Source organism: Rousettus aegyptiacus, unplaced genomic scaffold, assembly GCF_014176215.1.
Source record: "Rousettus aegyptiacus isolate mRouAeg1 unplaced genomic scaffold, mRouAeg1.p scaffold_m13_p_17, whole genome shotgun sequence".
In the NCBI taxonomy this organism is placed as follows: domain Eukaryota; kingdom Metazoa; phylum Chordata; class Mammalia; order Chiroptera; family Pteropodidae; genus Rousettus; species Rousettus aegyptiacus.
The window spans coordinates 25159355-25184216 of NW_023416292.1; the positions used below are offsets into that span (position 1 = coordinate 25159355).

The 24862-nt window shown below is 61.1% G+C and overlaps 3 protein-coding genes across 8 annotated transcripts; all 3 read left to right on the forward strand.

Annotated features, from left to right (window-relative positions):
* The first annotated feature begins 296 nt into the window (after positions 1-296).
* CLK2 (CDC like kinase 2) lies at positions 297-9952 on the forward strand. Of its 4 annotated transcripts, none has more exons than XM_016166279.2 (13): positions 297-357; positions 3420-3589; positions 4185-4410; positions 5070-5157; positions 5506-5572; positions 5729-5845; positions 6585-6751; positions 7491-7585; positions 8133-8262; positions 8349-8431; positions 8546-8625; positions 8808-8898; positions 9437-9952. In XM_016166279.2, exons 2-13 carry the CDS (start codon positions 3420-3422, stop codon positions 9620-9622), a joined length of 1500 nt encoding a protein of 499 aa, XP_016021765.1. In that variant the 5' UTR covers positions 297-357; the 3' UTR covers positions 9623-9952. The 4 variants fall into 4 exon arrangements, 3 of the variants coding, with proteins under 3 accessions (XP_016021765.1, XP_016021766.1, XP_016021764.1); XM_016166280.2 differs by lacking the exon at positions 297-357 and adding an exon at positions 1558-1856 and having other exon boundaries at positions 5073-5157; XR_001599567.2 differs by lacking the exon at positions 297-357 and adding an exon at positions 1671-1856 and having other exon boundaries at positions 8727-8898.
* Positions 9953-10403: 451 nt separating this feature from the next.
* SCAMP3 (secretory carrier membrane protein 3) lies at positions 10404-14782 on the forward strand. Its single transcript, XM_016166281.2, has 9 exons — positions 10404-10667; positions 11019-11096; positions 11734-11856; positions 11942-12062; positions 12504-12632; positions 13083-13242; positions 13347-13448; positions 13962-14079; positions 14320-14782. The coding sequence occupies exons 1-9, from the start codon at positions 10602-10604 to the stop codon at positions 14464-14466; spliced, it is 1044 nt and encodes a 347-aa protein (XP_016021767.1). The 5' UTR covers positions 10404-10601; the 3' UTR covers positions 14467-14782.
* Positions 14783-15170: 388 nt separating this feature from the next.
* FAM189B (family with sequence similarity 189 member B) lies at positions 15171-21115 on the forward strand. Of its 3 annotated transcripts, none has more exons than XM_036234831.1 (12): positions 15173-16115; positions 16313-16369; positions 16566-16676; positions 16780-16899; positions 17037-17144; positions 17718-17893; positions 18008-18107; positions 18449-18518; positions 18755-19303; positions 19870-19938; positions 20065-20285; positions 20378-21115. In XM_036234831.1, exons 1-12 carry the CDS (start codon positions 15891-15893, stop codon positions 20549-20551), a joined length of 1980 nt encoding a protein of 659 aa, XP_036090724.1. In that variant the 5' UTR covers positions 15173-15890; the 3' UTR covers positions 20552-21115. The 3 variants fall into 3 exon arrangements, with proteins under 3 accessions (XP_036090725.1, XP_036090724.1, XP_016021754.2); XM_016166268.2 differs by having other exon boundaries at positions 15177-16115; positions 20032-20285; XM_036234832.1 differs by lacking the exon at positions 16313-16369 and having other exon boundaries at positions 15171-16115; positions 20032-20285.
* The last annotated feature ends 3747 nt before the right edge of the window (positions 21116-24862 follow it).

The following is a 24862-nucleotide window of genomic DNA, read 5'->3' on the forward strand; positions in this document are numbered from 1 at the left end:
GGCAGAGGGGGGTGTGTGCCAGAGACTCTCCCGCGGGCGGCCGGCGGGTTGCGCTGCGCCCCCTGGCGAGGGCCGCGCGCAAGCCGGGCCGGGCGGGCGGGGGCGGGGCGGGCCGAGGGCCTTCCCGCCGGGGCGGAGCCACGGAGGCGGCTTCGCGCACAGGGGCGGGCCCGCAAGTGCAGTGGGGGAAGGCGGGGAAACGCCGCGCGAGCCGCGGAGCGGGCGTGGCCAGCGTTGACGAGCTTTTATTCGCGGTGTGCCAGGGGGGTGGAGCCGCCTGAAAGTGGCGGGAAAACCGGACGCGGGTTGTAGCTGGTGAGACTAAGGAGGGCGAGGGACTGGGGTCCAATGTAAGAGGTGAGGCATGGCTTTGGAGACTCTCGCTCCCCTCTCTCGCTTTCCGCATTCTTCCTTCTCCTGTCAGCACTCTCTGGCCGTTTCTTCGGCTCTCCATACTGCTCGCCCTCGTATTTCACCGCCCACCTTCACCGAAGGACTCGCCGTCACAGAGCGGACGCTGAGGATACAACAGCTAGTTCAGGAAACCTAGAGACACATTTCGAATCTCCTTTCCCCAGGCGGGAGTTAGTCTAGAGCTTTCCAACAGTGTCCATAACCAACCATAAGGCCACCATTGGCTGTCCACAGGTCTTTCTCTGCCACCGGACTTTAGAGCTTAGGGACAGGAGCCTGGCACCTGGAACGGTGCTGGACACATAATGTTCTTGGAGGAGGAAGTGAACTCACCACTGTCCTCTCAGCGCCTTCATTACCCTGGCTCCTCTGTTTTAGGACACTTTTCCTAAACCATCTCTGGTTAACCGATCTAACCTCCATCTGACAAGCCTCTAACCAGCTCCCCTGATATTCTGACTTTAACCTAGTTATCCTCAGGTTCTTTTTTATCTACTCCTCAGTTCCTTCTACAGCGTCTCTAGCTCTGCCCGTTTTGTCTCAAGCTCCCCTCTCTCTTTTTTCAATTCTCTCGACTTACGCTTCTCGTGTTATGTGTAAGTAGGTAACGTACAGCTCTTACTGTGATTTCCCCTTTTTCGGCACCCGAGTCTCCATCCCTCCCTTTCTCAAACCTTCCCTTCCCGGCCTTGCCCTCGACCGCACATGTACACAGCTTTCGTTTAGGAGAAAAGGCAGGAGTCCCTCTTTGCCGTGCTTAGGCAGCCGAACTGCTCTAAGCACTGGACATTTACAGGCTGCCTTGGAGAATCAGGTCTCACCGGCCAAGCCTCGAAGGGCTGTGGAGCGGCGACACTCCCTAGATGAGAAGCCTTTCATTTAAACCTCCAAGTTAACTAAGTAAGCCAGGGAAGCCTCGTGCGGAGGGCACGAGATTGAGGAGGGGCAGGAAAAGACAGGAGGCGGGTCTGAGCCCCAGCGACTCCCTCTCCATCGCCGCGAACTTCCGCCCCCGGAACCGCCTCAACCCTCGCTGGCGGCCGCCCGCGAGCTCGCCGAGGACGCGGCTGCTCGCGCGGCCCGGGGGCGGAGCCCCGGGGTGACTGGGAAGCGACGCAGGACGTGCGTGCGTGCGTGCGTGCGTACGTGCTCGCTCACGGTGGCGGCGGCGGATCGGAGAGGCCAGAGCCGGAGCCCCAGCTGGGATCGGGCCCCGGGCGGGGGCGGTGCGAGCGGCGCCCAGCGGATCCTGGGGGCGGGGACGGAGCCGGGGCGGGCGGGACTGGAGCGGAGCCCGGGAACGAGGCGGGAGGTCCTAGGGTCTCGGGTCGGGGGGGTGGAGCCGCACTTCGTTGCCGCGGGGGTGCCGGGACTCCGGCCGCAGTGCCGCCGCCATCACGGACTTCCTGTGGGACAAGCGCACGGGCCTCGCCGCCAGAACGGTGAGCGCGCGGGCTGGTGGGCCGCGGGGTCGCGCGGGAAGATGGCGACCGCGGGGCGGGCGCGCGTAGGGTCGAACTGGGGGCACGGGGCCGGGGCGAGATTGGGAGGAGGAGGGTCGAAGACCTGCGGGGCGGCTGAGGTGAGCAGCAGGGAGTTGGGGTGCAAGAAGATCGGCTTGCCTCAGATGTATCCGAGAAGACCTACCGGAAACTTGGGAGGGACCAGAGTAGAAGGCGTGATGGAGTAGGGATAGGAGTGGTTCCGGGGACGAGGAAGAGCAGATGTCAAAGTTGGACCAAGGCTGGCGAGGGAGAAGACACCCCCGTGTCACTTGGAGGATATGGAATTAATTTGACTCCAGAAAATAGTTCTGGATCTTCTGAGCGAGAAAGGTTGTAGACTGGAGGTGCCGTGCGGGGGAAGGCCTGCGGGGAACTTTGGTGTCAGTTCGGTATGTGGTGAGGTGACATTTAAGTGGCTGCGTTAAGGTTGGATTACCTGGGAGAATCTTGTGCTTTCATCTTTGTGGTTTCCTGCAGGCCCTGCTCGGCCAGGAATGAATCAAATATCAGCCTCCTCTATTTGAGGGGTTTGGGAAGAAGTGGCGGGGGGGGGGGGGCGGATGTCAGAATCATTTGCCTTTCCACATTGAATCCTACCCACCCCCTGCCCCCACCTCCAATACTTCTCTGTCTCTGGGCCTATTTTATTCCATTCTGCCCTCCTGTCCTCACCTTCCTGGACTGTGACAGTGATTTCCTTCTGATTTTTTTCCGTGAAGGAAAAGGATTTCTGCGCCATGCCATTCCGATTTCAATAACTAGAAGGTGGCTGGCTCTTAGCCAGGTAGTGCTGATGTTAATTAAAAACCAGTTATCCTGTGCTTCTTAAGCATAAAAGGGGAGGGGCAAGATGGGAAGCCGACTGCAGCTTGGGGCTTCCTGTATAAAAAGCTCTCAAGGGGACTTTGGGCAGAGATGTGAGGGATGATTAGGACAGTTCACAGGGCTAGATCCAGGTCCCTAGGCCTTGCTTATGATCCCTGTGAACTACTGTGCGTGGAAACCTGGTCAACAGGATTCCTGCCCTCAGGACACGGATGGTCTCCTTGGAAAGATAGGAAACACCCTTAAGAACTGTGAAACATTTGTCGGAATAGCGTGTGCTGAAGCTTTGTTCTCTCGAGTTGTGAGGAACTCAGATGGCACAGATCTGCCTCAGACCCCAGCCTGGGCTGAGCCGCCTCCGCCGGTCGCACCATCTCACTTGCAGTGAGCCGTGGCCCAGGCCTGAAGGTCCTGGAGCCGCGTCCGAGGAAAGTCAGAGCAGGGCAGCGCGCTGAGTGGGGCGTCACTCAGGGATCGAGGGGCGAAGGGCGGCTCCCTAGAGTTTGCAGCCAGAGGTGATCAGGGCATGTATACTCCATTAAGGAGGCAGACCGAGGTGGCTGTGGGCGGGAGAAGGGGAAAGAACGCAGGACCAGAACGCACCCTAGCCCCTGCGGAGCAGCCCGCCCTCGGGGGAGGCGGTCCCCACTATTTCTGCTTTTCCTTCGCTTCCAGATGCCTCACCCTCGAAGGTACCGCTCCTCAGAGCGAGGCAGCCGGGGCAGTTACCATGAGCACTACCGGAGCCGAAAGCATAAGAGACGAAGAAGCCGCTCCTGGTCCAGTAGCAGTGACCGGACACGGCGGCGTCGGCGGGAAGACAGCTACCACGTCCGTTCCCGGAGGTGAGGCCTGGCCTCGGCGCGCGCTCCCCCGTCCGTTCGCCAGACATCGATCGGTTACCTGCTAAGCAGCTGGGTGGAGGGGATGGTCAGGGTGGAGGGCAAGATGAGGCACCGGCACCGTGGTGTGCAGTGACGTCACGGAGGCAGAGCACAGTACGGGGCGGGGCGGGAGGTGCGATTCGGGGGGTCTTCCGCAGAACGGGACGCGCAAGCAGAGGGAACGCAGACGGGCCGCAGGTGGCCACTGAGCCTCTGGATGAGAGAGGGTTACTTCTGCGTGGTCTCAGGAACTTAGCGGCGTGTTCAGTGGGAGGGATGGGTGAGGGACAGTGTGGAGCAAGGCTGGACGTCAGGGCAGGCCCAGGCGTGCAGTGGCTCTTCCCAGGGGCGCGCTCCTGCAGCCGTCCCTTCAGAGGCCGTGCCGCTGCGCAGGCGGTCACCCCGCTCTGTGCCTGGTCCTCGCCTCTCCAGCTCCTGGTCCTCTCGGTGACCTGATGAGTGTCCGAGAGCAGTCTTTCCAGCAACACTGGGTCCTCACTGAGGGAGGACCTCGTCGTGTGGCGTGGCCTAATGGGTGTTTATCATCCAATGGCAGCTACGATGACCGCTCGTCAGACCGGAGAGCGTACGACCGGCGGTACTGTGGCAGCTACAGGCGCAATGACTACAGCCGGGATCGGGGCGACGCGTACTACGACGCAGACTACCGCCATTCCTACGAGTACCACCGGGAGGACAGCAGCTACCGCAGCCAGCGCAGCAGCCGGAGGAGGCACAGGCGGCGCCGGCGGCGCAGCCGGACGTTCAGCCGCTCGTCCTCGGTGAGTGCCCGCCAGGCCCTTCCTCTCCCCAGTCCTCCGGGACCCCGGTGCGTGCGAAGTGTGCTTGTACTCAGCCGAGCAGCGGGCACGGACTTGGAGGCGGGCGCGAGTCCTCCGCTCTCTGGCTCGTGGAGGGCCCTGCAGTCCGCTCTGGAGGCGGATGGGCACAGAGCCCGCGTGGCCCCGCGCCCTCTCTGGCATGCCGGCCTCGCCGGGCGGGGAGCAGCTCCTGCCCCAGAGGCCCGTGCCCTCGCACGGGGTCCTGCCTGTGCACTGCCTTTCTCCCCGAGTCCTGGGCTCCATGGCCCCCTCCGCAGGTGGGCTTGGGTGGGGGCCAGGGGACAGCTGTGTGTGCCTGGAAGGGCATCGTGCGGAGCGTGGGGGTGTGGGTGACGCTGGCAGTGACGCCACTTCTCTGTTCTGCCCGGGCCTCTCCTCGTTCCCGTTCCGGGTTTGGGACTTGGGGTTATGCGCCGCTCTCTCTTCTCACCCCGATCCGCCTTACTGCATCTGACGTGTTCCCTTCCACTGTCCCCCATCATCGTCTGTCCCCCCTGGCTGGGCACCTGTGACCGGTGGCCCCTCCACCACCCACCCCGCCTCCCTCCGGCCCCCGCTCCGGCACCTGGCTTGCTCCGACCCCCCCCGCCCCCCGCCAGCAGCACAGCAGCCGGAGAGCCAAGAGTGTAGAGGACGACGCTGAGGGCCACCTCATCTACCACGTCGGGGACTGGCTACAAGAGCGATGTACAAGCCAAATCGTAACAATCCTATAGCCTGTAATGGTCCCATAGCCATCCCAACGTCCCGAGCCAACCCGAGCCACGGCCTCTCTTGCCTTCTCTCAGTGGTGGTGCTTATCTGGGTGGTTTGAGTTGCTGTTGAGAATTGACCTCTGCCGCCCACTCCCAGCTCTCACGGCCCCTGGGTTAAAGGTGGTGGGGGCCACGCAGGGGTTTGCTTCCCCTGTGGCCATCTGCATCTGTCCCCCTCCTTCATCTCACCCCAGGTCGCCGTACCCCGTTTTCTTCCAACTCAGCTCATCCCCCGCCTTCTCTCCCTCCCTCTCCCCGACCCTGCTCTTTTTCATTTCAGATGAAATCGTAAGCACCCTGGGAGAGGGGACCTTCGGCCGAGTCGTACAGTGTGTCGACCATCGCAGGTAACTGTCAGTCACCCCACTTCCGTGCCCGCGGGGTGCAGAGAGGGAGTGAGGCTCATCAGGCTTCGTTGCCAATTAGCCGGACATAGGGCCTCTTGGCCCCGTTCAGTTTGAGACGTTCTCAAGAACCCAGCAAAAGCCTCTTCTGACCCGTAGGGGCGGGGCTCGAGTGGCCCTGAAGATCATTAAGAACGTGGAGAAGTATAAGGAAGCAGCTCGACTCGAGATCAACGTGCTGGAGAAGATCAACGAGAAGGACCCGGACAACAAGAAGTAAGCGGGCAGAGGAGCACGGGGGTCTGCGAGGCCCCCCCGCCCGCCGGGGGGGCCCTGGCCCTTCTCTTCCCTTCATCTTCTGTGCCTCATCTTAGAGGAGGAGAACGTTACAGTCGGAAGGGAGGGTCTCTAATCCAGCTCCCTTGTTTTCAGGGCAGTTAGATGGCTCTGCAGTTTGGCTCTGGCCCAGGGTTGCCTCGGTAGGGATTTGCCTCCAGAATGACCCTGAAAATCGACATTTTTGTCAAAAAGTTAATTGAACTTCCAGTACCTAGAATTATGCTGATGAGGTCACAGGCGTTATGTGTAATATTTCTGTTCACACACGTTTTATAGACCAAATATAGAAAAAGCGTCAAGCAGAGACATGGAAGGACAAGGAGCGTCAGCACGGACCTGATGACGCGTGCAGGGGGAGGCAGGGTCAGGATTTAGGAGTGAGGGTTTGACAATTCAGGGTCGACGCTGGAGCCTGGCACACACCAGCTCCTCAGCAGATAGAATTAACGATTTAAAATTTTGCAGGAAAATGGTCCAAGGCTTGGCAGGTAGTACATCTCTCCTTGGGTCTACCAGAAAGGCCGTTCTCTAGCCGAGCTGATTTTGGCGGTAGCCCTGGCTGGCGAGTTTGTGTGCAAGCGCGTGGACTTGACCGCTGTGCAGCCCCTCCTTGACGGAGGGTGGTGGGCAGATGGGAGCTCATCAGACATTCCCCTTCCCCCATCTCTCTTCTCAGCCTCTGTGTCCAGATGTTTGACTGGTTTGACTACCATGGTCACATGTGTATCTCCTTTGAGCTTCTGGGCCTTAGCACCTTCGATTTCCTCAAAGACAACAACTACCTGCCTTACCCCATCCACCAAGTGCGCCACATGGCCTTCCAGCTGTGCCAGGCTGTCAAGTGTGAGTGTGGCGGGCCAAGGCGGACTCTGGGGCAGCCTCCCCCGTCGGACTTCTGTCTCAGCTGTGCGCTGGGGAAGCCCCTAAACAGCTTGCTCACCTGTGGTTCTTTGATTCACTGTCAAGCTGACACCTTTCTTACTTAGCTCTGTGACTAATGTCCTCGCCATCACTGATCACTCTCACTCAACATCCAGACAGACAGGAGCTGAAAAACAAAGCCTCTGAAATCAGAGCATTTAAATGCCTCTCTTTCCCTTCGTTCCCCTTCCTTGGAAAGTGTAAGGCAGGCAGCAAGCACAAAGCGACAGCGGAATGCCTCGGGCTGGAGGTTTATGTGCATCTGCGCTGAGACGCTCTCCATGCCCGGTGAAGCAGGTGGGAGCAGGAAGTAGTGCAGCCAGGGGCCAGGTAGGGACCCAGACCAGCACGTAGATCTGCTTTTGGCTTCGAGGTGTGACAGTTCTGCAGAGTTGAGTTCACAGGCTGTCAGATACGCCCACATGTCAGAGTCGGCGCAGAAATAAAGCCATAGCAAACTGCACAGTCGACAATTACGTATACCTTAGGTTACTAAGCGCAGGTCATCTTAGACCAAGCTCATTTGTACAGCACAAAGCAACCTGGTGACCTGCACCTGCCTCCTCACCAGCTCTGAGCTAGGTGACCAAGTCTGGGGACAGCCGGGGCCAGTTAGCCCGGGCTGCCTGGACCAGCCCTGACCTGGCCTTCTCCCCTGCAGTCCTCCATGATAACAAGTTGACACACACGGACCTCAAGCCTGAAAATATTCTGTTTGTGAATTCAGACTATGAGCTCACCTACAACCTGGAGAAGGTAAGGCGTGCAGGGCCTCCCCGTGGCCGGCGGGGACAGGCGCCGTGCCCCCGCACCCTTCTCTCAGCCCCGCTGTCCTGGCACTCTTCTCCCACATTTTCCCCGTCTTGCTCTGACTGAGTGAAACCAGGTGCCGGAGTAGATCGTTAAGGGGGAGATTTAGGAAGACTTAGATTGGAAAGAAATTGGAGAAAGGACTGCAGATAATTTTCCAGTCGAGCAGAAATGCTAAGTTTTGCTTGAACGTCCCCCGCTTCTTTAAGGAAAGATCAGTGTCCTGGCTAACGAGGCCGGGAGCTCTCACCCAAGGAGGCCCGCCCTGCCCCCTCCCCGCCTTCCCCAGATGCGGAGACTCCGTCCGGTGGTTATTCCCAACCCCAGCGGCTGCCCCACGCTGCCGAGGGGGCAGCTGCAGCAGGAGACTCGGCACGTGTGGGAGCAGGCAGGAGGTCACAGTTGCTCTTTTAAGGCTCAGAGGCGCTTCAGAGAAGAGCGGTGGTGTCTTGGCCTGTGTGCAGCGGGTCACCTCCTCCCTGTTTGCGCCTAGAAGCGGGACGAGCGCAGCGTGAAGAGCACGGCCGTGCGGGTGGTGGACTTCGGCAGCGCCACCTTTGACCACGAACACCACAGCACCATCGTCTCCACTCGCCATTACCGAGCGCCAGAGGTCATCCTCGGTAAGGGGGCAGTTACCCAGGCGGGTGTGGGGTGAGGGTGCCACCCCCTAATCCTCATCACGCCTTCCCCTCCCGTTTATACCCAGAGTTGGGCTGGTCTCAGCCCTGTGACGTGTGGAGCATAGGCTGCATCGTCTTCGAGTACTATGTTGGCTTCACCCTCTTCCAGGTAAGTGGCGGGTGCCCGGGTGACCACCGGCATTCTGCTCCCGGCTCTCCGTGCTGCCCGCCCGCCCACCTGGCAGCGATCCCTCAGCAACCCCACCCCGGCTCTCCTCCCCAGACCCACGACAACAGAGAGCACCTGGCCATGATGGAACGGATCCTGGGCCCCATCCCTTCCCGGATGGTGCGGAAGACAAGGTGAGCCTTGAGCGGGGGGCTCACCCTTCTCCCTCCCTCTCCACAAAATTGGTCTACATCACGTCGTTCTCTTTTTTCTTTGACACCTTCCCTCCCCCCAGCTACTCTCAGATGGGGGAATAAGGGAATTATCCCACACCGAGAGGAACCTCCTGATTCCTCAACCTCCCCTTCCCCTCTAGGAAGCAGAAATATTTTTATCGCGGTCGCCTGGATTGGGATGAGAACACGTCGGCCGGGCGCTACGTTCGAGAAAACTGCAAACCGCTGCGGGTGAGCCAGGCTGGGAATCAGTAGTGTCCTCCACCCAGAGGTGTTGTGTTCTGGAATGCCTTTCACGAGCAGAGGGTTAGGACAGAAGGGGAGGAAAACTGAAAGAAGACATCTTTGGTTAATGGAAGAGAGAGAAGAGGGAGCGGTTTTGCTGGGGGAAGGTTAGACGGCCATGTCTTTCTTGAGCCCACCAGAGGTCAAAGCCATGTCCTGGATTCCTTGGGTCAGGCGGGAAAGAATAAACTACCTTTGAAGCACCTACAGTAAAATGAGGAGCTAAAGAAGGTTCGCGAAGTTGACAAGGATATACAAGTAGAAAGAAAGAACTTTCAAAGAGTGTGAAGGAGTAATTGGGCTGGGGAAGGTGGGTTAGGCCGTAAGATCAGACGCTTCGGCTGCCCTGTGGCCGGGGTAGGGTAGCGTCCATAATGGTTGCCCGCAGAGCCTCGGCCCGCCCAGCTGGAAGCTAGGGCCTTGGAGAAGAAGGCGGGGTTTGCAAGGCGCCGCGCCTCACCTTTTTCCCGCCCTCCACCACCAGCGGTATCTGACCTCAGAGGCAGAGGAACACCACCAGCTCTTCGATCTGATCGAAAGCATGCTAGAGTATGAACCTGCTAAGCGGCTGACCTTGGGCGAAGCCCTTCAGCACCCTTTCTTCGCCCGCCTCCGGGCCGAGCCACCCAGCGCCAAGTTGTGGGACTCCAGTCGGGATATCAGTCGGTGACGATCAGACCCTGGGCCCCCCTGCATGTCTGACAGCAGTGGGCGTCCAGTCCAGGACACTGGTGCTTTTTTATACAAGAGAACAGAGCCGGGGCCCACTCCTTCCTCCTGGCTCCCTATGTATCTGTGAATATGTGAAATAGTGTAAATACGGGAGCTTGTACCCTGCCTTGTACAGTCCTGTTCCATTCCACGCTCTCCCACCCTCACTGGCCCCTTCGCAGTTGAGTTGGTCGGGGGCAAAATGAGGTAACCAGGTGGCATCCATCCCATGTTTTATAAGGAATTTTGTACAGTCTTTGTGAAATAAAATGATGTGCTTCGACCTGCATCCCTGGAGTTTGAGGTTTGGGGGTGTTGGGCGGAGGGATGAGAGAAGACTGGCGACCTCTCTGAGGTCTTACCCTCCAGAATCAACTAGTTAATGCCCCCACTGTATCCGGCGATTCGGGAGGGTGGCGAAGAGGGGATGACACTTCCTGCGGGTTGGGAGTTGAAGGGTCATAAGGCGGCACGCCTTTCACCGGAGTAATGTCGGCTGGGAAAGGTCCGGCTTCTGCAGCCGTCAGGCCTGGCCCAGAGAGAGCCAGAAACGCGACCCGAGAAGACATGCTCAACCCCGCTCCCCGGAGGCCGCCACGGCCTGTCGGGCTTCCGTCGTGCACCTCGGGAGGCTGGGACGCCCTGGGATTCTGACGCGCAGCCTGCTGGGAGGTGTAGTTCGTTAGAGGGGCGGTGCTTGGCCAGCGGGACTAGGTTAAAGGTGTCACGTGGGGCACTTCCGCTTTGCCTGTAGCTCAGACGCAGGCGCAACCTGCTGCTGCTGCGGGGATCCTTGTGACCCTTCCGGTGGGTACAGCCAATCTGTGCACAGAGAAGCGGGGCGGACCGAGGCGAGCGGAGGGAGCGCCGAGAGCCGCCGCCGCCACTGCCGCGGCAGGGGCGTGGAGGGCAGGGGCGGCCTAGGCCGCGGTGCAAATATGGCTCACAACAGAGACGGTGGGAACCCGTTCGCCGAGTCCGGCGAACTTGACAACCCCTTTCAGGTGACTTGCGCCGGCCTCCTGTGGGCAATTGGGTTGACTTTTCTCGGTCCTGGGTGATGGGGTTAACTCGTATTCCCATTTGTGCCATTCGATCCGTGGAAGGCCCGCCACGTGGGGGTGACGGCGACTCCAGACCAGTGAGCACTCGGGGGGGGGGGGGGGTCGGGCCTGCTCTGTCCCTGCAAGGAGCTGGTCCTGGCAGTGTGGATTTAAGGATTTGGATCAAATGTTGGGACAACAGCGTAGCTCCCACAGTGCGGTTCTTGGAGCCACAGGCAATTTCGAAGAGGCCCCTGTGAGGTCCCCCAGAGGCACCGGGTGCCAGCTGAGCCCCCAGGTCTCTGCCTGCAGGACCCAGCTGTGATCCAGCACCGACCCAGCCCGCAGTATGCCACCCTTGACGTCTACAACCCTTTTGAGATCCCAGAGGTGAGGTTCTGGAGAGCACAGAGGGCGAGGAAGGGGAGGGGGCACCAATAAGCCCGCTGTCGGGGTGCGGGAGTGGGGTCTTTTCTGCACGCAAAGGAAGGGAGACGCACGGTGTTCCGAGAGAGGTCAGTCTGCCCGGGGTGCCTGATCCTTCTGGAGACACCAGGGGCAACCATTCATCCGGTTGGAGCTCTGAACGTGGGTCCGGGAGGTCCTGGAGTCTGGTATCTGGTAGGGCCTGACCTTCGTCTGCGGAGGCTTCTTTGAAGAAAATAAAGTATGGAACTGGTTGGAGTTGAGAAAAAGACCCTGCTTAGGTGTGCGATTAGAAGGCAGGGAATGAGGGGGACTGGATGTCTTCGTCCCGCTGCAATTGGGAATAGTAAGAGTTTCAAATAAAAGTTAAGGGAGTAGGTAGAGCAGATGAGTTCTCTGAGTCCTGGCTGAGAAATTTGACAGGAGGGCGCTGAGGGAGGAGTTAGTTCTCTGATAAAAACAGGAACCCGCTCACTGAGAGCCGGGCTGCTGCCTTAGCTAGTGAGTTCTGGATCTGGAGGTGTTCAGGCAGACTCCAGAGTCCGGTGTTTGGGGGCGGGGGAGACTAGATGATCTCTGAGGCTTTTGCTAAACCCCACAGCCACCACCAGCCTATGAGCCTCCTGCCTCTGCCCCGTTGCCTCCACCCTCGGCCCCCTCCTTGCAGTCCTCGAGAAAGCTGAGCCCCACGGAGCCCAAGAACTATGGCTCCTACAGCACCCAGGTAAAGGGGGGTGTGGGTGGTGCTTGGGGCGCGGGGTCAGCCCTGGTGCCTGGGACTCACATCTCCCTGTGCTCGTACTGGGCAGGCTTCAGCTGCAGCAGCCACAGCCGAGCTGCTGAAGAAGCAGGAGGAGCTTAACCGGAAGGCGGAGGAGCTGGACCGGAGGGAGCGGGAGCTGCAGCACGCTGCCCTCGGGGGCACGGCCCGTGAGTGGATCCCTGTGCGGGTCGGGCGGGCATCTGACAGTGTTGAAGGAGCGAAAAGAGGAAAGCCCAAGAGCATGGGCGCTGGGGCCAGGTTGCTGAGTTTGAACTTGGGCGCCGTTGCTCACGAACCGGGAGCTCTCAGGCGAGTCACTGAATACCGAGTGCTTCCATGTCCGAACTTGTAAAATGAGAACCCCATTTGTACCTGTGTGACAGGGCTGTTGTGGGTGTTAGACAAGGCCATCTGGACAAAGTGCTTGGCACAATGCTCCAAGTCGGCGGCAGCGATACTTAATATCATTCTTGCTCCTCTCCCTTGTCTCCGTGGACCCCGGGTTAGAGATAGAAGAGCAGACCTGGGGGTGGCAGGGTGGGGGAGTGACTCCCACCCTGGGCTCTGCCTCACTTCCGGGGTCCTCCTGCTCTCTCTCTGCCTTACAGCTCGACAGAACAATTGGCCGCCTCTGCCTTCTTTCTGCCCAGTTCAGCCCTGCTTTTTCCAGGACATCTCCATGGAGATCCCCCAAGAGTATCAGAAGACAGTGTCCACCATGTACTACCTCTGGATGTGTGAGTAGTGAGGAGCTCTGGAGGAAGACTACAGGCAGCAGCTTGTACCTCTTTTCTGTTCTGGAGCCGACTCACTTAGAACTAGGTGTTTCACTTTTGTTTAGCATTCGAGGTGAAGGCTAATTTCTCCAGGATCTTTCTGGGCAACTCCTTTTATAGGACTTAGAACTTATTCTCCAGCCTTTTAGCAAACGTACGTCTACCCTCTCCCCTTTTGCCTCGTCCTCACACATAAATGGATTCTGAATCCTTTAAATATTTTTGCAAAGGAAATTACACACGATTGAGATTTACTTGTTCTTCCCCCCTGTTGAGTTGAGGGTTCCGTGAAGGCGGAAGCTGTCCCCCTTCCCTTACTCTGCCACATCTGGTGAGGGCTGTGAGTGGGCTTGCAGGGAAGGAGCTTCCACCGCACCCAGAAGGACCCATCGTCCTGTCCCTGTCCCTCAGGCAGCACTCTGGCTCTGCTCCTGAATTTCCTCGCCTGCCTGGCCAGCTTCTGTGTGGAGACCAACAATGGTTCGGGCTTCGGGCTGTCCATCCTCTGGGCTCTCCTCTTCACGCCCTGCTCCTTCGTCTGCTGGTACCGCCCCATGTATAAGGCTTTTCGGTAAGTTGGGAGGGGGCTGATGGGGGAACTTGGATGGACCCCCACTACCGACTCCCAGCCCTAATTCTTCTCCTGCTCCCCCCCACACACTTTTCTCCTTGCAGGAGCGACAGTTCATTCAATTTCTTCGTTTTCTTCTTCATTTTCTTCGCCCAGGATGTGCTTTTTGTTCTCCAGGCCATTGGCATCCCAGGTTGGGGGTTCAGGTCCGTAAGGCTGCCATCCACCCTCACCCCTTCCTCCCTCTCTAGGCCAAGTCAGGGTGCCGGGGAAGGGGCCGTTCAGCAAAAGGAATGTGTTTTCTTATCCTCGGGAAGTGCTAGGATATACTCTCCTGAGAGAGACAGGATATTCTTCTAGGGTAGGGAGCCCAGGCAGAACTCTAGACAGGCGCAGACTGAAGGGGAAATGGTCAGTCAATCTGAGAGGGCTTCCTGGAGGAGTTATATATGACCCTGGTTGAAGAGAAGGGTCTGTTTGGAGTGAAGCTGTCTGGAAGGGGGCTAGGAGCTAACGTTTCAGAAGCTGGGATTAACTGGCGAGGAAAGTGGATGTCGTTTGGGATTGTGGTGCGTGGAAAGCTGCGAGGCTGACAGGGGAGCGGCCCGTGTGGGGAGGGCGGAACGGGCCGTTTGGGACATAGGCAGTGGAGGAGCTGGGAGCACAGAGCCCGCTGCGAGCAGCCGCAGTCACCGCCACGCGCTTGATCTTCCCGACAGCGGCTGGATCTCCGCCCTGGTGGTGCTGAAGGCGAACACGGCCGTGGCTGTGCTCATGCTGCTGGTGGCCCTGTTCTTCACTGGCATCGCTGTGCTGGGGATCGTGATGCTGAAGCGGGTAGGGCAGCGTCGGAGGTGGGGCCGGGAGAGTGAGATCATGTGTCCCCCGGGGGACCTGGGGGGGACATTCAGGAGGAGGGGGACGGCCAGGCTGATGGGCGCGTTCTGAGCTAATGGACCTCGAGGTGGGGGGCACCCAGGAGGAGGGGCTGGAGCAGCAGGCAGGGGGGCAGGGGCGGGGCTAGTGGGGCGGGGCGACTGGCTGGACCGCCGGGCACGTCTCCGCCCCCTCCTGCAGATCCACTCCCTGTACCGCCGCACCGGCGCCAGCTTCCAGAAGGCCCAGCAAGAATTCACCGCCGGTGTCTTCTCCAGCCCTGCGGTGCGAACCGCAGCTGCCAACGCAGCCTCCGGCGCTGCCGAAAATGCCTTCTGGACCCCGTGACCCCTGCCTGGGATGCGCTGGCCCTGCCACTCGAGGGAGCTGACTTAGCCCCCATCCCTGCGGTCTCTGGGACTCGGTGAGACATCGTTACTTGATGTCTCCTTTATAGTGCCCCCAGCCCCACAACCGTGACTGCTGAACCCGACTCAGGGGTGCAGGAGCGCACTGTGGCCCCGTCACTGCTACCCTCACCGCCCCCCGCCAAATCAGGCCACACCGCTGCCGCCTCTCACACGCCCCAGCCCACTTCCCTCTGCTGTGCCAAGGCTGTTGCTTCGGTTATTTAAATAAAACGAAAGTGGAACTGGATCTCGAATTCCCGTTTCTGGAATTTTTTACAGGGAACTAGGCCTTGTGAAAGAGAAAGGAGAGCGAGGAGGGGCCTAGTGGAAGCTGAGTGCGAACTCGGGACAGCAGGCCTGAGCTGGCTGCAGTGTGCACAGCGAGCTGGCCGGGGCGGGGCGGCAGAGCCCGGTGCTGGGCAGCGCCCGGTTGGGCGTGGGATTCCCGAGCCGCCAGGGAGCCTTGCTCCCCCCTCGCCACCAATGACCGGGAAAGAGCCGCTGCCTCTACTGGGAACGCTGCGGCCCCGGAGCCTGAGGGGCTGGGTGGGGCCGGCTGGGGCTGTGGGCCCCGGAAGGGTTGTTAGCTCGGGTCTGGGTCCGCCGAGACACAGGGGCTGGAGAGAGCTCGCCTAAGGGGCAGATCCCGTTCTCCTGCCAGCGCGGTCGCTTGCTCCTGCCCTCCCCCTCCCGCAGGGTCTCTGGCCCTGACTACAAGTCCCGGGGTGCACCGCGCCACCACGCCCCTCCTCTCGCACCGTCCCATCCCATCCCCGCCAGTCCTGGACCGCTGCAGCCCGAGCTGGGGGGCGGAGCGTGATGGGGAGGGGAGGGGGGCAGGCGACCCGAGAGACAGCGGCGCCGTGGCCTCTCCCCACCCGGCAGCCTCGGATCCCACTGGACGCTCCTCGGACACACCGACCGCGTCTCCAGAGTCACCCACGCCGATCCCTCCCCTCTTCTCTAGATTTCTTTCCCATCCTTCTCGTCATTACCCTCCCCGCCCTTCCCTGGGCTCCGACCGCCGCCCTCTCCTCACTCCCTGACAGGCCCTTCTCGGCGCCCCGCTTCCCTAGGGAGATGCGATGAGCCTGTGCCCCAGCGTCCTCATCGCCGTCCCGGGCACGGTGCCCGTCCAGTGCCCCTGCTGGCGAGGGAGCACTCCGCGGCCCCTCCGTGACGCCCCTCCCTCGGGCCCCCCCCCAGCTGGAGTCCCTGGGCCATGTCCCAGGGGACCCAGCCAGGGGGTGGGCTCTAGAGCGAGTCGGGTGGAGAGGAGGAAGGACGGGGCCTTGGGCGCCTCTGAGATGCTCCCGCGCGCCAGGGCGTGCGGAGCGAGGCGCAGGCGGCCGGGCGGCAGGCATGATGCCCTCGCCCAGTGACTCCAGCCGCTCGCTCACCAGCCGGCCCAGCACTCGGGGCCTTACCCACCTCCGACTCCACCGCCCCTGGCTGCAGGCCCTGCTCACGCTGGGGCTGGCCCAGGTGCTCCTGGGCATCCTGGTGGTCACCTTCAGCATGGTGGCCTCCTCCGTCACCACTACCGAGAGCATCAAGAGGTCCTGCCCATCTTGGGCTGGATTCTCGGTGAGTTGGGTGCACGGTCTTTGGGTGGGGGCGGCTCCTTGGGCCCCACCCCTCCACGCCAGCTGCCAGTCCAAACCCTGGCCTCTCCTCCCTCTCCTGGTCCTCTCCCTCCTTACAAGGCTGGGCGCACCCCGTGGCGAGGGGCTCACTCGGGTGCCTCCACTGCCAGGCTGAGCCGGTGCCCACTCTTTCCCCAGCTGGCGTTCTCTGGGGTGGTTGGCATTGTGTCCTGGAAGCGGCCATTCACTCTAGTGGTAGGTGCCAGGGTCTGGTGCCCGCAGGGAGACAGGTGCCCAGCACCTGAGGGGGTGCCCGTTTATGCCCTAGAGAAGGGACCTGGCTCTCCGGTTCCCGCCAGCCGGATGCACGCGTGTGTGGAGGAGGGTGGCGGCCTCCGTGGAGAGGGGCGCTCCAGAGCCCCCGGCCCTGATCGGCGCCCTGTCTCCGCAGATCTCCTTCTTCTCCTTGCTCTCGGTGCTGTGTGTCATGCTCAGCATGGCTGGCTCCATTCTCTCCTGTAAGAACGCGCAGCTGGCCCGAGACTTCCGGGACTGCTCCATGGTGAGGCGTGAGGGGGGCGAGCCGGGGAGAGCTGGCTGGGGGGTGTGCGGCACACCTGGGTCTGTCCTGACTCGGGCTGCCTCGCCGTGCCCACCTCCACCAGGAAGGAAAGGTCTGTGTGTGCTGCCCCCCTGTCCCCCTCCTCCGGCCCTGTCCCGACTCAGGGCAGGAACTGAAAGTTGCCCCGAACGCCACCTGCGATGAAGCCCGAGGGGCCCTCAAGGTGAGCGTGCGCCCCCACCTCCACCCTTCCTCCCTCCCCTGCTGTGCCTCCCCGCCCGGGGTCCTCGCAGGCCTGGAGTGCATGGGATCCCTCCGCCCCAGGCCGTCTCACACCCTTTTCCTTCTTCCCGTCCCCAGAACCTGCTCTTCAGCGTCTGCGGCCTCACCATTTGCGCCGCCGTCATCTGTACCCTCTCGGCTATTGTTTGCTGCATCCAGATCTTCTCCCTGGACCTTGTGCACACGGTGAGGGGACCAGGGTCAAGGCCAAAGAGGCATAATGGGAGGCAGGGGTGTGCGTGCTAGGACCCGGCTCAAGGGGTGGTGGCCACAGCGCTGGCTTCTGAGCACCAGGGGCCGTGGGTCGCCTTTCAGGCGTGTCCGTTACTGTGGGGATGTCGGGGGGGGGGGGCTCCAGGGTGGTGAGGAGGGGCGTGACAGAGTAAGAGCAGTCTGTGATGCCACTGTGGGGCCAGGAGAGGGGACGTCAGAGCGTGAGATTAGAAGTTAGGCGGAGTCAGGAAGGTCCTAGGTGGGTGTGGGAATACAGGGTCGATGTTCTGATGGGGACAGAGAGCAGGTGGTGATTCTGAGAGTGCAGGTGGGCCATAAAGAAGAGGAATTTCTAGATGGGCAGGGCCAGAGCGGAGCCTGGGTGGGGACAGGGTGAGAGGAGGAGCTGCTTCTGGCTGAGGGAGGGGCCAGAACTGAGCCTCTCGGAGGGGGCGGGGCCAGAAAATGTAGACGCGAGAGGAAGAATGGGGGCGCTGAGGAGTGGTATTCCCAGAAACCGGGCTTACAGTTCCCCTCGCTCCCCAGCAACTGGCCCCTGAGCGCTCAGTCTCGGGCCCCCTGGGGCCTCTGGGCTGTGCGTCCTCGCCCCCAGCACCTCTTCTACACACCATGCTGGACCTGGAGGAATTTGTACCGCCTGTGCCACCGCCTCCCTACTATCCCCCAGAATACACCTGCAGCTCGGAAACAGATGCGCAGAGGTGAGGCCCAGCGGAGTCCCGCTGCGGGAACGAAGGAAGGGGCAGGCGGCGGGGCCGGGCCGGGCGGGTGGGTAGCTCCGGGCCAGGCTTTGACCCTCTCCTCCATCCTGCCAGCATCACCTACAATGGCTCCATGGACAGCCCCGTGCCCCTGTACCCTACCGACTGCCCCCCTTCTTATGAGGCCGTCATGGGGCTACGCGGAGACAGCCAGGTGAGAACCGGGCTTGGTGCGGGCCAGGAAGCCGGGGTAGAGCCTGCAAAGCCAAGCGAGGAGTGAGCTGCAGGCACCGGACGGGGACAGTCATAGCCCTCACGACCCTATGTAGCAAGCACATCCACCGTCGGCTTAGATCTTCCCTAGAGCCTGGTGAAGTGGGTGGGGTATGAGATATTATTTCTGTTTTGTAGATGTGGAAACTGAGGCCCACATAAGCGACTTGTACAAAGTGACAAAGCTGGCCTGGAATCTAGGCCTCCAGAGCTCTGTCCAGCCCATGGGGGTGGCCTCATCGGGGTGTAGGGCTGGACCCTGGACCCTCGTGTCTTCCGCAGGCCACTCTGTTTGATCCTCAGCTTCATGACAGCTCCTGCATGTACGATCGAGTGTCCTCCATCATAGATGGTGAGCAGGAAGTGGGCGCGGCGGACAAGGGCCGGCTGCCTGGGTAGCAGAGCTGGGTGGGGGCAAAGAAGGGAGCTAAGGCCGAGCTGGTGGTGCAGGGACGAGCCAGGGCGGTGGCTTCTGGGAACCCTGGACTTACCTGTCTCCTTTGAGATGAGGCTGGCGGCATCGTGCGTGTCCCGCAGAGGCTGGGCTGCGCTCGGCCAGGGCTACCCAGCACCCCCTGCCGTCCACAGTGTCCATGGACAGCGGGTCTCTGGTGCTGTCGGCCATCGGCGACCTGCCCGGGGGCTCCAGCCCGTCGGAGGACTCGTGCCTGCTGGAGCTGCAGGGCTCCGCGCGCTCCGTGGACTACGTGCTCTTCCGCTCCATCCAGCGCAGCCGCGCCGGCTACTGCCTCAGCCTGGACTGCGGCCTGCGCGGCCCCTTCGAGGACAGCCCGCTGCCCCCGCGGCCCCCGAGGGCCGCCCGCTCCTACTCCTGCTCGGCGCCCGAGGCCCCGCCCCCACTGGGTGCCCCCGCAGCTGCCCGCAGCTGCCACCGGCTGGAGGGCTGGCCGCCCTGGGTGGGCCCCTGCTTCCCAGAGCTGAGGCGGCGGGCCCCTCGGGGAGGCGGCCGGCCCGCCGCCGCCCCTCCCTCGCGAGCGCCGGCGCGCCGCTTCAGCGACAGCTCAGGTTCCCTCACCCCGCCGGGGTACCGGCCTCCTCACCCGGCTCCCCCGCCCCCGCTGCTGCTGCTGCCACGGTCCCACAGCGACCCAGGCATCCCCACTTCCAGCGACGCTGGTGAGCACCCCTGCCCCTGCAGGAGAGGCGCTGGGAATCAGCGGCCGGCTCCCCACCAGGACCTGGGACACAGTTAGGGATCCCGGGGAGGAAGGGAGGGTGCGGTCATCCTGCGGTAGACACTGCTCGAGTGCTCACCCGGACACGCACCATCATCACATTGCACTTGGCTAAAAGAGGGGGCTTTGTTTTTCGAACGCAATTCCACAGCTCCCGGCTTAGGCCGGGTCCTGAGCCTCAGGTTCTCACCTGGAAAACAGGTGTAGCCATAGCACAACCGCAGATACCCGAGGAATGCCATCATGCAGTCGAAAGCTTAGCAGGGCACAGGGGGTGCTCACGCCCACCACTGTGGGCCGGGCCGGGCAAGGTCACGGCTGGGACGAGACCACCCCGGCCCGGCCCGGCCCGGCGCACTGTACCACCCCTGGGCAGAGACAATGCCCCTTGCTTGCGGGGGAGGGTGCCGTGAAAGCTGCTCTGGACTTGAGTTCTCCCTGGATGGTGGTGGGCCGGGCGCGGTGGCCCCCAAGTTCCCCCTCTCAGTCCTGCCTCTCTCCTCCCAGCTGGCTTCAGGGACTTTTATACCAAAGTGCTTGAGGAAGAAGCTGCTTCTGTTTCCTCCGCAGACACAGGTCAGGCCGTGGCTAGTGCCTGGGGGTGGGGGTGGGGCCGTGACCCCTGGCCCTGTCTGCACCTCCCTTGCCACCCACCCTCTCTCTCCCCAGGGCTCTGCTCTGAAGTTTGCCTCTCCCGTCTAGCCCGCTGCCCTGCCCCCAAGTTGCTACGTGCCCGTTCAGCCGAGAAACGGCGTCCCGTGCCCACCTTCCAGAAGGTCCCCCTGCCCTCAGGCCCTGCACCTGCTCACTCCCTGGGGGACCTGAAGGGCGGCTGGCCAGGCCGGGGCCTGGTCACTCGTTTCCTCCAGATGTCCAAGAAGGCCCCAGACCCCAGTGGGAGTGGAGCCCATGGACACAAGCAGGTGGGCATCGGGGTGGGGGGGCTGGGAAGATACCCAGGAAAGCCTGGAGCTTCAGGCTGGACCACATGGACTCCCGCTGCTGTGTGCTGCAGGTACCCCGGAGCCCGTGGGGCCGGCCCGGCCGGGAGAGCCTCCACCTTCGAAGCTGTGGCGATCTGAGCTCCGGCGCCTCCCTGCGGCGCCTCCTGTCTGGCCGCCGGCTGGAGCGAGCTGCCCGACCCCACAGCCTCAGCCTCAACGGGGGCAGCCGGGAGACCGGGCTCTGACCTGGGCTTCTGGCCACATGGGACAGATCCGGACGAAAGCCGGCGCCACAGGCTCCAGCTGGTTGGGACCAGCAGCCCCCAGCATTCCCTCGCACTGGCCGGCACAAAAAGAACCCCGCCGAACACCCCCAAAAGTATCTCTTCCCCTCCCACCTCTGGGGGCCCTTGCCGCTTGCCCCTGCTGCTCTGGCCTGGAAGCGCTTCTCTCCCGTGATGCATGGTGTTCAGGCTGTGGGCCGAGAGGCCGCTGCTCACGGCATCAGAGGAGAAAACAGCCGCGTCGTGTGCCCCCCACATGAGAGCGGCTCCCTCCGGCCTGCTGGGGGCGCGACAGCCCAAGCAAGGCGTGCTTCGGGTGTGTCAGCACAGGGGGCTGTGTGCCTGTGCACCTGGGCGGTGAGGACGGAGAGTCAAACATCCGGGCGGCCCCTCTCGCTGCATGACCTTGGGCAAGTTATTTAACCTCAGTCGCCTGATCTGTTGTGAGGACGAATGTTTGTAAAGCTCTCAACACGCTAAGTACGCCTTCAATAAATCTCAGTTTTCCCCTTCTCTTCGGGATCATTCTCTAGCCCCACTGGAATCTGTTCTAGCATCGCTCATGGGCAAGACACCGACACTTCCTTCCGGCTGCCGCTCCTTACCTCTGCCCCTTTTCACAGCAACACGTCTCCCCCTCCCTTCCCTGGGCTCCCTCGCTGCCCCCCACAGGCTCCTGCTTCCTCTCCCCACGCACCACCCAGGAACTAAGAGCCATCAGGCCCACTGGCCACTTCTCTGCCTGCAGCTCATTTGACCTCTAAAGCGTTTACTCAGAAAATCAGTGTCTTTCCTCTTTTTCAAAACCTTTCTTGTTTTTGGAGACATATCCGGTTCCCCCTGCTTCTTTATGCTCTCGCCACTTCTGCGGGACTGCTGAGCACCAGGGGCCCTGGAGCTCTCCCCTCGGGCCTTTGCTGCTCCCACCGTCGGTCCGCAGAGGTCTCTCCCGAGACCCGTGGTTTTAAATGCCATCGATGTGTCGGTGGATAACTCCCTCCTCGACCCCTCCGTGGGCTCAGACCTCCAACCCGACATCTCTAATGGGCACGGAATGGGCATCTCAGCCTAACATGGCCACCACTCAACTCTCGATTCCTGCCCCCAGCGCCTGCTCCCCCTCGGGTGGTACCACCACTCACCCAGTTGCACATTCCTAAAGCTCGGGACTCATCCCGATTTATTCTTGCCCGTCATCCAACACTTCCGATCCTATCCTGAACCCGGGCCTCGCCAGCTAGCCAGCTCAAGCCGCCAGTCTCTGCTGGCCTCTGAAGTGACTGATCTATTTGTCCTCTTCCTGACAATCCATTCCCCACTCAGCAAACTGATAACGAAATCACGGCACACCAGGGTTCCGCCCAGACCTAACGGCTTTGCATTGCCTCCAGGCCCCTCCCGAAACTGTGGTCAGGCACCACCGGACCTGGCCCGCCTGACGCGAGAGCCTTTGCACCTGCTCTTTGCCGGGCATTCATTGCCCTGTCCTATGACCACTGCCTTCGTCTAATTGGGGTCATAGTTCCATTCTCGCCGTCTCGTTGAGCACCCCAACGAGGGTCTGACACTTAGTAGGTCCTCAACAAACTCAAGTTACTCAAGCGGCAGAGGAGGGCCTTGAAGGCACCTCTGGGACCCTATGATTTTGGGGACAGCTGCGGTGCCCTACGAGGAGGGAAGGGAGGAGAGAAGGGCGCTGCCCGCAGGTGGCCTGGGTCTGCTAAGCTTCTTGAACGTGTAACGACTCCGCCTCAGGGAAGGTTGGGGTGCGGCCAGGATGACAAAATTAGGTAGGAGGGGGTGGAGATTGGGGTTCCCGCCGGGGGAGTTTCTGGGCACTGAATGTTCCCTCTCCTGAGGTGCCCAGAGGAGGAAATCCCGCTCAGCTTCCGAGGGCCGGGCTCACTGACAGAGCTCAGTCTCCCCCCACCCATGACGACGGGCTGGCGGGCGTGCGCGGGGCGCATGCGCGCTTCCCGCCCCTCGCCCTCCTTCCTAGGAGACCCCTGGATCCGCTTGAGGCGCATCTGGGCTGCGGCTGGTCAGCGGGAACCGTTCGTCCTCAGGAAGACCAATCCGGCGCGCCCTGACGGTCCGCCGCGCCCGCCGGCCGTGCGCGTCCCGTGGCTGCGTGTCGCGGGGCGCAGCCCGGTGCGGTGGCGCTTGCCCTCGCCCCAGTCGCTTCGCCCACGGAAGGCGTGGCGGGTGCAGCACCGTTCGGACCCTAACTCTCCCCCGCCTACCTTCGCGCGTCACCGTTCCATCACTGTCCTTGTCATTTGTAGGGACGGTCGTCATTTACTAACGAAGAAGAGGGGATAACATCTTCGCGCCCTCCTCTCACCGCTTGCTTTTCGAGGGGCGGAGTGGGAACGAGGTCTGTGTCATTTATCCTTCAGTCATTCGACAAACGTTCGGTGAGCCCCGGACCAGAGCCCGGTAGCGCCGGGAGCCGGGACAGACTGGTCCATGGCCGGCTGGGCTTGCGCACCTGACGGTCGGTCCGCAGGCCGGCGAGGTAGGCCGCTGGGCGCCCTAACGGACGTCACGCCGCTTGTGCAATTAGTGCACGTGATAAGAGCTACAGGACAGGTGCGTGTGGAGGGAGAGAATGACGCCCCCGGCGAGTTCTGAAAGATGAATTAGGCATTGAGCAGGCGACGTGGAGGTGTCCAGGGCCGCAGACCGAGGGAAGAGCCTGTGCGAGGACTCGGAGGCAGGACGGCGGTGGAGCGAGAGGCCGGCTCCCTCCTTCGTCTGGTCAGTACTTTTTGAGCACTTACTGTGCTGTTCAGGGAATGAGAAAGCGTCTCTCTGTGGTTGGGCCAGAGGTGACAGGGGGACTGGGAGGGGGCGTCCTCCTAGGCGAGTTGCTCCGAGGCCTCCTTGGCAAGCAGCCTGTGACAGGGCACTGGCCAGTCCCCAGGGCGGGACTTCGCTATCAGAGCTGAGCCCGCAGCCCGGCCCGGGGCCGCCAGAACCGGGACGCGGTTATTCCCGTCCTCCTCCCTTGGTGTTCAGCTAAGTGTTTTAAAAGTGCTGTGCAAAGGGGACCGAGGAACGCCTTTGTGGCCACCTACCTGGAACGCCCCTAGTGGCCGTGCAGCGAGACCCAGGTGTTTGAGGTGCCTCCCCAGGGCAGCGGTTCTTGTCGCCCCCTAGGGGACGTTTTGGAAAGTGTGTCTTTAGTGGAAACCGGATTGGGAGGCTCGAGGATTTCACGGATGGAGGACAGAAAGGTAGACGGTTCTGTAACACGCAGGACAGTCCTGCACAAGGAAGAATCGTCTCGCATTCTGCTTGACTTCGGAAATTTCCCCTCGACAACATATGCCAATGTAAAATTGAATACAAACCAACAGGACTTTATAATGCAGAAAAGATTTATGAGAACTTTTTTTTTGGGGGGGAGGGTGGGGAACCTAATAATTTAGAAGATCATTGTAGAGAAGGAAGCTTAAATAAAATACATTGTCTTGAGGTTATTGCACCAATCTACTTACTCAATGTAGAGTATTTCCAGGTATCTAAGATCTTTAGTTGTGAAGTTTCAATGCAGGGTTTGCAAAGATTTTCTCCCCGTTCTGTGGGTTGTCTTTTGACTTTCTCGATCTCCTCCTCTGAAGCACAAGCACTCTTCCCTTTGCTTAAGTTGAGTCTTTCTCTTCTTCTGTCCCTCGCGTTTTGGAATCATATGTAAGAGACCGTCGCCTGGTGAGATTCTGGACCGTAGCTATAATACGATGAGGTTTGGGGAACCCTGGGAGGGACATGACTTATTGAGGGCCAGAGGGCAAACCATGGTAGGTTGCCTCCTGCTGGCCCCAGGGGATCTCCACCCCACTCCTGGTGTGCACACCTAGTGTGGACCCCTCGCCACACTGTGTAGGGAAGAGCTGCACAGCCAATGGGATATTGTAGAAATGGTGACGGACGACTCCCGCGGCGAGGACATTGCGGCTTCTGCTTGGCCGTCTCTGAGATCACTCACTCTGGAGGATCCAGCTGCCACGTCGTGAGGATGCTCAAGCAGCCCCGTGGATAAGGTCACATGGCGAGGAACTGAGGCCTCTGCCAACAGCCAGCTCCTCCTCACCAGCTGCGTTCACTGGTGGCCCATCTTGGAAGCAGATCCTCAGCGCAGTCGAGCCTACAGATGCCTGCAGCCCTGGCCAGCATCTTGACTACAATCTCACAAGAAACCTCAAATCCGAACGGTCCAGCTAAGCCACTCCTGAATTCCTGACCCATGGAAACTAGGTGAGATAATAA